The 12,109-nt window shown below is 34.7% G+C and overlaps 1 protein-coding gene across 1 annotated transcript; it reads left to right on the plus strand.

Moving 5' to 3' along the window:
• Positions 1–1,057: 1,057 nt before the first annotated feature.
• LOC110374988 (aminoacylase-1) lies at positions 1,058–6,584 on the plus strand. The gene is made up of 9 exons (XM_021332941.3): positions 1,058–1,269; positions 1,837–2,006; positions 3,027–3,198; positions 3,506–3,655; positions 4,793–4,863; positions 5,127–5,237; positions 5,678–5,773; positions 5,994–6,127; positions 6,323–6,584. The coding sequence occupies exons 1-9, from the start codon at positions 1,182–1,184 to the stop codon at positions 6,525–6,527; spliced, it is 1,197 nt and encodes a 398-aa protein (XP_021188616.3). The 5' UTR covers positions 1,058–1,181; the 3' UTR covers positions 6,528–6,584.
• Positions 6,585–12,109: the final 5,525 nt, after the last annotated feature.

The raw sequence follows: 12,109 nt of genomic DNA on the forward strand, positions 1-12,109 counted from the left end.
CACTAGCCCTCACTCTCAATCTTTGTTGCGTTCTGCCTGCGTAAATATCAAATTATTATGTACATACTTTTTATTTAAATCAAATAAAAAATATTTTCTGGCAATCTTAAATGCGGATTAATTAGAATCCCAATTTTTTAAACCTGTCACTTCTATAACGTGCTAAGTTTCAGATCCCGCGGTAAGGTGTTTATGCCTAGTAGCTAATTTATAGCATTGATAACCGAGATTAGGTACTATTTACTTACAGTAATAATTAAACATTTCAGTATTTGTTTATTTATATTTGACATACATCTTGCAGACAGGTGTTACGATATCTTCTACAGAATAATGCCTACTAAATACAAAACCTTTGCAGGCAAGTAGGTATAGTAAAGGGTGTGTAATAGAAATTAATTTGCTTACACAATCTAATAAGAGGTTAATGAACCCTAGTTGCTAAACAATTTGTAAGTAAGTAACTGTTGAAGATGTTTGAATCATAAAGGATATCAAACGTTTCGTTCCACAGGATATGAATGAAAATAATAAATACTAATGTTTTTAGTTTCAAGGAACTTAAGGAAGGAAGGGTGAAGGGAACTTAGTATGATGTTGATAATATGTAATCACTTAATCAGGATACTAACGGTACCTATTGATACTTATGAATAACTCTAGATACTTATGACTTAATGAAATAAAAAAAAAAAACGATCATGATATTCATAAGGAAAAAAAGTGTTATTACCTATCTAATAGACGGTGATTATTTTAAAGTCGCTTAAATGTTTATTCTTATGTTATAAATGTTTGTATGTCTATATTTTTTTCGCAAATAGTGTGTCAGGCCTTTTTGAAATCATTTTCACTAGACCATCTTTTAAGTATTTATTTTTAATCACAGTACGCCGGTTTCTATGATTGCATTTCCATCCTACAGCATTATTACATTAAACAAAGTAATTAGTAAAACAAACATGTTTACACTGCATTTATTGAGATAACTTTATTTATGTAGTCAACTCAAACACGTTTGTCTAGCTAGATATAGATAATCAAACTCAACTTGGCGGGAGACATAATACCACAGATAACTTATTGCAAACTAGTTCAGTATCGTTTTGTAAACAGGGACGAATGTTGCGCGCTCCGTGCCCGAATAAAAAAAGTTAATATTCAAATTAAGAACACAGAAAATGGCGGCCAAATGGGACAATGATGAAGTTGTGCAAAGGTTCAGGGAATATTTACAAATTCCGAGTGTTCATCCCGATATTGATTATGGTAAGTTTTTTTAAATTAAAATTAGGTTTTTAAAGTTTCAATTTACGTAAATGCTTATCTAATGTTTATGTTTAGTTTACTGTTCTGCTTTGTTTGTTTAATTATTGTAATCGTTTTCTTGTCAAAATCACGTTATGTCAAAAAGAACAAATTATCAACTAATAGTTCAACTAAAACAAATTCAGTTATTATTTAAATCAAACTAGTTTATCAGTAGTTTTAAAAATTAAGATGCAAAACATCAAATTGACAATTAAAAAAATAATTAGATTTTTCTGATACGTTTATGTCTTGTTCTTTTTCGGTCATGAATTGACATAACTCATCATTTTGATACAATTACTCCTATCTCCTGAGATTCGAGAAATAGTTTATTTATCGTTATATTTGAAATCTAGGAGATTGATTTGGATGCAATATTGCCTTCCCTACTCCTATGGCTCGCACCGAATTTTGATCTTCAACTTTCTCCCTCTATCATCATTATTACCATACCCTTCATTTATTTTAGCTTTTCAGTTTCCCACAAAAATCTTTCCAAATTCACAACTTCAAATTATCTTTCAGGCGACTGCGTCAAATTCTTGAAGAAACAAGCAAGTGAGCTGGATTTGCCCATAGCTGTGTATGAGCCTGTGCCTAACAAACCTATAGTCGTTATAACTTGGGAAGGTCTGCAGCCAGATCTCCCTTCTATATTGTTGAATTCTCATATGGATGTCGTTCCTGTGTATGAGGTAAGCTAATCTTCTAACTGGTTGAATGTTATTACTACTAGCTGTTTCCCGCGGTTTGGCTAATGTCCCCGACGAACTTCTTCCCGAACCCGGAAAAAATGGCCTATGTTACTCGGATAGTCTAGCTCTCCAGAAATGATAGGATTTGTCAAATCGCTTCAGTAGTTCCGGACCCTTTAGGGTGGGTACAAATAAACAAGGAAATGTTTCCTCTTTATTTAATTTTTATACTTACTTAAAAGTATAGATACCTATAGGTTTGCTACTGTTATTTTTTAAAGAGTTGTTATAGTTTAAACTACTTCGAATATTCGTTTTTATGAAGAGATATTGAACCAGATAACATAAAAATATTAGACTTAAATAGGTATCTACACAATATTTTTTGAACCTTGACCGTCGGTACAGATGGTCAACGCTCTATAAAAAGGTAATAGTTTTGGCCAACTAATCCCTGCTATTCAAGATAGTAGATAAAAAGAGATAGCATCGAAAAATACAGCATATTTTATAATAATCAGCAAAATAAATACTTGTCATACAACATAAGTACGCATATAAAGATAAAGATCTGATAAAGTGATCTGGTACACATTGTACTCGTGGCAACAACACAGAGATGGCTTCGAGATGTCTAAATGTACCTACGATGTACCTAAATTCTTTGTATGTAGATACAATATTATCGCGTGCGTTTTCTTACGATGTTTTCAACACTTTTTCTTGCATAAACGAGAGAGGAAATAAGAAGGTAGATGCGAGTGCAACTGCGAGATACAGCCTGTACCGTATGCTTAATTAAAACATCTGATCCACATAGACCATGTAGAAAATGTAGCTTCAAACCCATGACTCACCATGAGAACTACCTACTCCATGCACGAAATCAAAAGTCCTGTATAGTCTTTCTCGAGAAACGGGTTATCAGACAATTGAAATATTTTTCAAATCGTTCCTGAGATTAAACAAACAAACTATTCATCTTTAGCATCCACCTAAAGCAATAGATTTTGTCTGCAGGAATTCTGGACCTACCCACCTTTCGCGGCAGTCGTAACAGAGGATGGCTACATCTATGCGAGAGGCACTCAAGACATGAAGAGTATTGGAATGATGCACCTGGAGAGTGTGAGACGGCTTAAAGCAGCAGGAGTCAGGTTGAAAAGGACTGTGCATATTTCTTTTGTTCCTGGTTAGTTTGACAATATTTAATGTTTTAATACGTAGGTATCGTTTTTTTTAATGACCTTCGCCTATTCTTGCAATATATTTTTTCAAAACGGGAATCCTTTATCTGCATGTGTTATGTAAAGTACCCGCTTATCGATGCACTTGCGATGCACTCATTACTCATTTACGAAAATGAGACCTGTTTTCAATCAGGCTGGATAACTTGACGCACAAGATAGTAGAGTTCAAATCAATACTTGAAATAAGGGCAAAAAATCCGTTTAAAAATATATTCCTTTTACAAAATAAATAGCGTTTTTATTTTTCAGATGAAGAAATCGGCGGCGTAGATGGTATGAAGGCTTTCTCATTGACACCTGAATTCAAGAATTTGAACATCGGTTTCGGTTTAGACGAGAGCGCGCCCAACGAGCATCCTTCAGAGATCCTAGCTTTTCACGGAGAAAGGACTTCTAGACGTGAGACTTACTTTCATTTACAATTCAGAATGAAAACTTCTTCATGTCCATAGTTACATATTTTCGAAAAAGATTTAAATGAAGAAATAAGAATATCTAGGGATATAGACATCTATCCTACTTATTTAAAGCCATATATTCACTAAGAAACAATTGTTTATAAACACTGTTTAGAAATCAGTCAACAAATCAGTTGCGCAACATGTGCATACAAGTGTGGACGCGTGTTTCAATTGTTTATAAACGCCAAATAAATGTCTTAATAGCAAGTAATTTCTCTTTTCTTTTTCTTTTTACTAGAAATGGACTAAAATAAATGTAGGCACCACACAACAACACTACTTCCTCCGGCGACATATTGTAAACATTTGACGGTGTGGACGGCAGTTTCCGAAACATTGTTGCTGTAAACATCTACGTGATGTTTCAGAAACTGTGTATCTGAAACATTGTTTCCCAGTGAATACGTGGCTTAAGGGTATCTCAAAGGGTCCAAAGGAAGCCTTTGCATCCATGGTGCATTAACAGAATTATACCATGAAAGATATCAAGAATTATTTGAAAAGGTTTACCCATAAAAAAGTTCATTTCTGTCCTTTAACACAAGTTTCATCAACAACTTCAGTTGCTACTATTACACAAATTATTACAATTGCTGTTTTACTAGATAACTATCAACATTTATGCTCTGTATAAATCTCCTAGGCGTAAGTAGTATGAAATGTGTATGTATAATTAAGCCAGATTATATCTATGTGGCAACAGTGAAATGTTCTCGTAAATAGCCAGAATTCCTGCTTGTGAAACTGAGTAAATGTCCTGATGTGTCGAAACTAGTGAACGCGTTTTATGTGACAATTAATTAGTAGTAAGCTGCATAGTTTAGTGAGCATCAGCTTTACTCTGCGGCCCGAGGAACTTACTTCTACTTCTCACACTTGGATAAAAAGTAAGCTGTGTCTTTTCTCAGGATCTGGACAGGAGTACAGGAGTACCTGTACCCCATCTAAATCAGTTCAGGGGTTGAGGCGCGCAAGCGAGACAGACAAACGGACCAAAAATTAAAGCGAAAATAATCGCATTACTAGTATTGTTAAGGATAATGCTACTTTACAAAATGTATTTTATCCCTTATAGAAATCATAGTGACGTGTCGAGGCGAGCCTGGTCACGGCTCATTGTTGATCTCTGGGACTGCTGGTGAAAAGGTAAATATAATTACCCCGATAACTACAATAAATATTAAATAGCATACCTCTTATTAATTTTACATAAAATAACAAACAATTTTAGCTAACAACTGACCACCTTATCAATGTTTAATTTTATCAGCCGCTGAGGATTTCACTAAATCCCTTCGGATTTGACATATCAAGTCTAATAAACATTATCGAAGTACACTGACCAGTAGGCATGGTAGGTACGTATAACCAAAATTATTTTGTTTACAGCTTTGTTTTCCTGTTTACAGTTACATTACATGATCGACAAGTTTATGAAACTACGAGCAGAAGAGAAGAAGAAAGCAGATGGTAATGTCTGGTATGGTGAAGTAACCACTGTCAACTTGACACAGATATGGGTAAGTTATCAGTAATTAAGTATTGATGTACAGTATTTTAACTGAAAACTATAAAGCCCCTAGAATGGAATTTGATGATAGTGAATACAAAAGTCATCAATGATGAAGATTTACGTCGTTACGAGTTGTCAGTAGCCAGAAAGTCTGATAACCAGTCTAAACAAGAAGTATTGGGTTGCTCAGGTAACTGGGTTGACGAGGTTAGATAAGCAGTTGCTCCTTGTAAAACAGAGCTACTCAGTTACAACCGGTTAGACTGGAAGCTGACCCAAAAATAGTTAGGAAAAGACTCAGGAGATAAGATGATGATGAAGATTTATGGCAAAACTATCTGAGAGACAAAGTTGAAATAAATTGACCATACTAAGATAAATACTCCGGTACAGGTAGACTCTGTGCCTGCAATTGAATTTATTTTAATTTATAACTTTGTTTTTAAGGGTGGAGTCCAAATCAACGTGTTGCCAGAGAGTTTATCAGTATCTTTCGATATAAGAATCGCTCCACAGTATGATCATGATGAGTTTGATCAAATGGTAAGTGGTGATTTGACGTATTTGGTAAAGTAGAAGTTATGGAATTTTCCCAGATGATATGATAAAGATAATTCAGCGTATAGCAATCAAAACTGCACTGATAGTAGATTAACTTGAGATTACTATCCAAGTGACATCATCCATGATTTTTGTTTGACTTTGAAGATATCTCAAAAGAAAATATCTCTTTTGAAAATTTTATAACCCACATTTTTTTCAGATATCGAGGTGGTGCGAAGAAGCGGGTGAAGGAGTAAGTTTTGAGTACATTGTCAAGAACCCTCAAGTTAAAAGCACGAAAATAGATGGCAGTGTTCCCTTCTGGGAAGCTATGAAGAAAGTAGTTACTGATATGTAAGTTGACATATGGGTGAAGTTTTAGAAACCAGTATGGTAGAAACATGTACACTGCACAGTTTTGCATTCTAAATTATTCGCAGAATAATATTACATTTTTTCAGATATTGTTTTAGAGATGTTCCAAAAGTTTTGTCGTTTTTAGTAACAAATTATTATTTTACTTTAATTTCATATGTTTCCTTCTTTCAGGGGCATTTCAGTGAAATGTGTAATTTGCCCCGGCGCAACCGACGCACGATATGTGCGAGCCCAAGGAATTCCCGCCATCAACTTCTCTCCCATCATGAACACGCAGCTGTTAATCCACGCCCACGATGAGAAAATACATATAGACGTCTTCAAAAGAGGAATCGATATAATCGAAAAAGTTGTTGAAGCCGTTGCTAATGTTTAGATAAATATAAGCTTGGTCGTACATATGAAAAACATAATTAAAGTTCTTTAAAAAGTTGTCCCTAAATTACTTTTCAAAGTTGTGAAAAACCAAAAGGCAAAACAAGATCCTGATGGCTATTAAAAAGGCTAGATATTGAAGAAGCCTTGTGAACACCGGAAAATATATATTTACATATTCATATATTTTATTTACAACTCACACTTAAGCACAATAATTCAGAAAGTGATTCACATCTCCATGATTGTGATTGCATTAATTAAAAGAAAGAAAAGGTGTTCAACATTTTTCATCATCCTATCAACTAACAATTTCTTTCAAACCTTCTATAGGCCATAACTCACTAGTTATTCAATATTGTTTAGTTCTTTATTCCTTTTGTGCATCTTTCTTGCTTGTATTCGGTTGATTTTCTTCTTCTTTTTCATCTTCTTTTTTATCTTTTTTCGCCTTAGCGCTCGTACCACTTGCTTTAGAGTCATTGCTTTTTATACTTTTTATACTTTCATTACTTCTTCCTGTTTCCTTAATGTCCTCGAGGACTTTAACTTTCTTATCATGCTTATCATGTTTATGTGTATTATGATGTTTTTTACTTTTTAACGATTCAATACTTATATTAGATTCACTATTGATCAGCGATTCCTTACTTTTCAACGACAGTTTACTTCTCTCCCTGCTGCTTTTTTGTAATTCTATAGATTTTGCATATTTTTTTAGGTAGCTTTCATCTTCAATTTTGATAACATCTTTCGATTTAATGATCACCTTTTTTGGTTTCTCTGGATTAGCTTCAGTCACATTCTCTATACTTTTTATTCCTAAAATGTAAAAAAAAATGTCTTTATACCTATTTGATTTTCCTGTATATGACTCACGAATGTTTGCCGTTTGATTTTGCTTTTCTGTTTGTTTGTTTAATGTAATGTCGTATGGGATCTGGTACCCGCTCCAACAGTATCATGATATATCAAAAGAGTGTATTTACTTGAAATATTCTCTTGGGGATTGTCTCAATTAGGTATCTGCCAAATACATAATCAAATCGAATCAAATAATATATCAAATGAAGGCGAAAACTTTGTCATTAAAATTTTTAATTTGTGTTTACATTAATGATGTAATTATTGCTCATTATTTTAGTCTACCTCACGAGTGACAGACAAGGATTTGGGACTAGTCGCCGCTGAGATTCTTTTTTGCTTTGCCAAGCCCTACGGAATGGTACTATGAGCAACACTGTTGGAAAGGGTGCCAAAACATCTATTGTCCTTCATTACTTCCATGACTTGATTCCCAAATCTTCGATGTTAACAATCGTCTCTGAGAAACTAGTGTAGGCCTTAGTTCATTATAGTACTCTTCTATTTCTTGCAGTGTTAATTCTTTTGTTTCTGGTAAAAAGAAGTATAGAAATATTGTACCTGTGAATAGAAAAATGAATTTTGTGTTAAAATATTTCTAAATATTAATATTATTTGATTAGTCACAAGGTTTGTTAGCAGTTTCGCATGCATTTCGTGAGAACTGCTCCCATAGTCTACATATGGCCTTCCTCGATATATGGGCTCCCAACACTCAACGCATGTTTTTAATCAGTGCATTAGTTCCTGATATTAGCGAGTTCAGAAAGTTTGAGACAAATAATCTATAACATAAGATATACCTATTTTGCATTTCGGCTAGTATTCCTGACGCTTTATTTATAGTAGAGCCAGAAATACAAAAAAAAATTACAACAGCCTACCAAATAGCCAATAGCAAACTATTATGCTCATGACTGATTACATACCAAGTAAAGAACAAACGCCGAATACAATCATTGTGTACATCAAGCCCAGATTGTCCGCTAACAAGGGATATGACTTAGTGGTCCCAAATATTAATAGGCTGGTAATGGACACTGTTATGCCATTGAGTACTCCTCGAACCTGAAATTTAATTTTAGGCCTTGTAAATTAAGTTCCTAGGCGGTTTTCGTGGCAGAATACTAGTTATTGTAGTAGAAACTGAATCCCTGATTTATCATATCACACTTCGTTTCTCATGTATGACATTTTTGAGGTCCGTTTTCACTAATATACCGGCTTCGACAACGATTGTCAGAAGAGTCGAAATTAGCAGAAACATAACTGAACATAGGATATTATTTACTTACTTGCAGTGGATATAATTCTGACGCCATCAATAATGGCAATATATTGTACCCTAAACTAGCGAATGCCATGTAGACCATGAAACATAATTGGGGTACAATACTTGGGTGATCATTGTATTTTAGGTACCCTGCCACAGTGAAGCATGAAACAGTCACCCCACATGCTGTAAAATGTAGACATAATATTGAATAAGATGATGACAACGATGATACTGATCAAGCAAGTGTAGTCGTAAACCTTCACAAAATGCTAAAACTAATGTTGGGTCATCTTAGGAACCGACAAAATAGTTTGTGACCCGTTTCGTCCAATTATCAATATTAGGTAAGGTATGCTTAACATCCTTGGCTTGGGGAGAAACGGGTTAGCCAGACAGGAAACTGCAATGTTTGAAATGAGATTTGAAAATGGCTAATCCTATCGCATTTATTATAGCCACATCATCTGCATTTCTACCTCAAACACAAAGTTTCAATTTGTCGAGTGCTTGACATTATGGAAGCTATATTACCTGATATCAATGACAAGGGCTTTCTCCCAACTTTGAAAAGCAGTATTGATGTGAGTATACCGATCCCCAGTCTTGTTAAGGAAACTAGAAAGTTACCAGCTTGCACGTCGTAAGATGAGTTCGCTGCCTGCAAACAAAAGGATAGACAAAATAATAATAGAAGAAGAATTAATATTGGAAGAAATAAAAGAAAATTGGCCTACTATAAATGGGTAAATGGAATACATAGGTAAATGGAATAACAACAACGAAGGAAAGACCAAGAGAGAGTTACATACAAATATGACAGTGTACATGTAGATGCTCTTAAATATATAAAAAACAATAGGTAATGTTTTACCGTCAGTATGTCTATAGTCCACAGCAAAACGACTGAGGTTCCCGACATTTGAGTGATGAGAATATAGACAATGACCAATGAGAACGGCTTACACGATGATTTAGAAAACAAAGCTGTTAAATGTTCCCGGGTAGTTAACCTGTAGAAAACGGACAATAGATTAGATAGTGGGTACTTTGGGGAAATTCAAGGTGTCCCAACATTATACATATATAGAAGTGATATTGCTACTGACAACTTTAATTTTTGATAAATTTTCTTCATGTAGCCAAAAAACATAAAGTGTAAGTTTTATTAATTAACAAAATACAACCTACTTACGAATGTCGTTGTCCTCCTTAAAATCTATGAGTTGGGCCATTTCTTTGTCAATATCATAATCCTTAGCCCTATACTTTCGGAGACATTTGCGAGCCTCTTCTGGAGTTTTAGTCTTGAGTACGTAGTAAGGTGTTTCAGGTAAAAAGTTATTTAATAAGAAGTTTACAAGTGTGAAAGCACAGCAGCAGTAACAAAGAGTTTTCCATTTAAAGTATTGACCGAGGAAGGCCTGAAAAAGGGACTTTCGAATGTACATGTCTACGTTTTGAAAAAAAAAGCCGCAAAAACAGTTGCACCCAGAGCGGGTGTAATACAAATAAGAATTTATATCGAAGAAACAACACAAGAAGCATATAGTTTTCTCTGTTTTCTGTGCGTTTGGACCACTCCTTACGCCTAGATATAAAGCAGATTATAGATACATTCTATACCTGTATACTGATTCCAATAGACACACCCAAAGTGGGGAACGCACCAATCACTCCTCTCATATTCGGTAGCGAGATCTCAGTGCTAAATATTCTGGGAGGACCCATAGCCATTCCACAGCCGAAACCTGTGATAGCTCTACCTACAGAAGATTATTAAAATTAGCTATAATATTTTGAAAAATATCTTTGGAATGTTCCACCCATTTCTCTGATCTGATCTTAGGCCACCTAAGATCCGTACGATTGGGAATATAAATCCACATAATATGTAGTTCCTAAAATTGTGACCAACTATGATTTAGAAATATGTGTTTGTATTTGTATGTACGCTGTTGCTTTAAATAATTTCGGGTTAGTTGTTTATTTGTTGTTTCACGATAAGCGTATGCTTCGCAGACAACGTTTTTAAAAGAACAAAAAGAAGCAATCTATCCAAAATGTGATATTCATATTCAAGACTTTAAAATGAAGACTTCAAACCTATTATGATAGATCCCGGAGTTTTGGCGATGGCAGTGAAGATCCAGCCAATAAACATAGGCGCTTGACAGATTATGAGTACAAGCCTGCGCCCCAACCTGTCTACCAAATAGCCGCTTAGCAAGCAGCCGATTGGAGAGAATAATGGCAATATACTAGCTGAAATCGAAGAGATTAAGACATTTTAAAAAATATCATCCGTAGGACAATCTGAGAGAAGCATACTCAGATATGGACGTAGAGCTCTAAGTTCGTCTACGACTGAAGTCAAGCACCAATGAGATCCCTTATACCATTGATACAATATTTAGGTAGTAGGTCCGTCGGTTGTATAGATTTTGCAAGATTAATATAGGTACTCTTTGCTCTGTATTTGAGCGTATTCTTTCTCCGTTAATTTGAAGTTACTTACCTATCCAAGATGCCTGACTTCGTGTGATCTTTATTGGGGAGCCTGGTGCCGACAACTGTGGTACCTGAACTGCCGTCAGCCCGAAGCCTAAGCCAATGGCTACTTGTGCCATATTCACCCAAATTCCATACCCCAATTGTATTTGAGAGGTCTTTGTGAAGAATCCAGGATCAAGTGAAAATGAGCTCTTAAAAATCCCCGATATTGACGATCTTTTTAGCTCAGTTAATGAGGCTTGGACTTGGCTTAACATTTTAACCAATATTTTATTCGCACTTTTAAATTATATCATGAATAACTTTGATATGTTTCGATGTTGCGTTATCAACACACTAGAAAACTGACAATGCTTTCTTGACATTCATAGATCATTTTCGTTACAATAAGTGTCATGCCAAAAGAAAAGCCTTTAATGAAAGAAGGCGGCAAATTACTCTATTACCAATAAGGGGTGATCAGTTTTTTGGAAAGGCTAAAAATTAAAGGATGAAGCGATTGAATAATCTCCAAACATTAATCTAAAATGAAACAAGAAACAATGGTTTAAAATATATATTTTTCTACTTTAAGCATGTCATTTTCTCCCAAACATTAAACTCCAGTTATGCAAGGACCTCAAGATTTTTCTCTAACTTTGGACCCTACCGTAAATTGCTCAAAACAATCTATGCGATTATAATCGGTAAACATAATGCAATACAACAATCGCACAGATTGTTTTTTGTTATTAGAAATAATAAATCAGCCGGTCCGGTCTATCCTTTCTATAATTGACCTTATAATTCGGAAAACCATGTAGGTAATGCTTTATCTTTTTCCTTCTCTATACTGGTTCATTCTGGTTCATGCTTAGGTAGACTTATCTATGAGTTAATGAAATCATTTTTTATATATAAAAGGTCTCGTATAAGGGTTATTAGCGAACTGG

Source organism: Helicoverpa armigera, chromosome 4, assembly GCF_030705265.1.
Source record: "Helicoverpa armigera isolate CAAS_96S chromosome 4, ASM3070526v1, whole genome shotgun sequence".
Classification (NCBI taxonomy): domain Eukaryota; kingdom Metazoa; phylum Arthropoda; class Insecta; order Lepidoptera; family Noctuidae; genus Helicoverpa; species Helicoverpa armigera.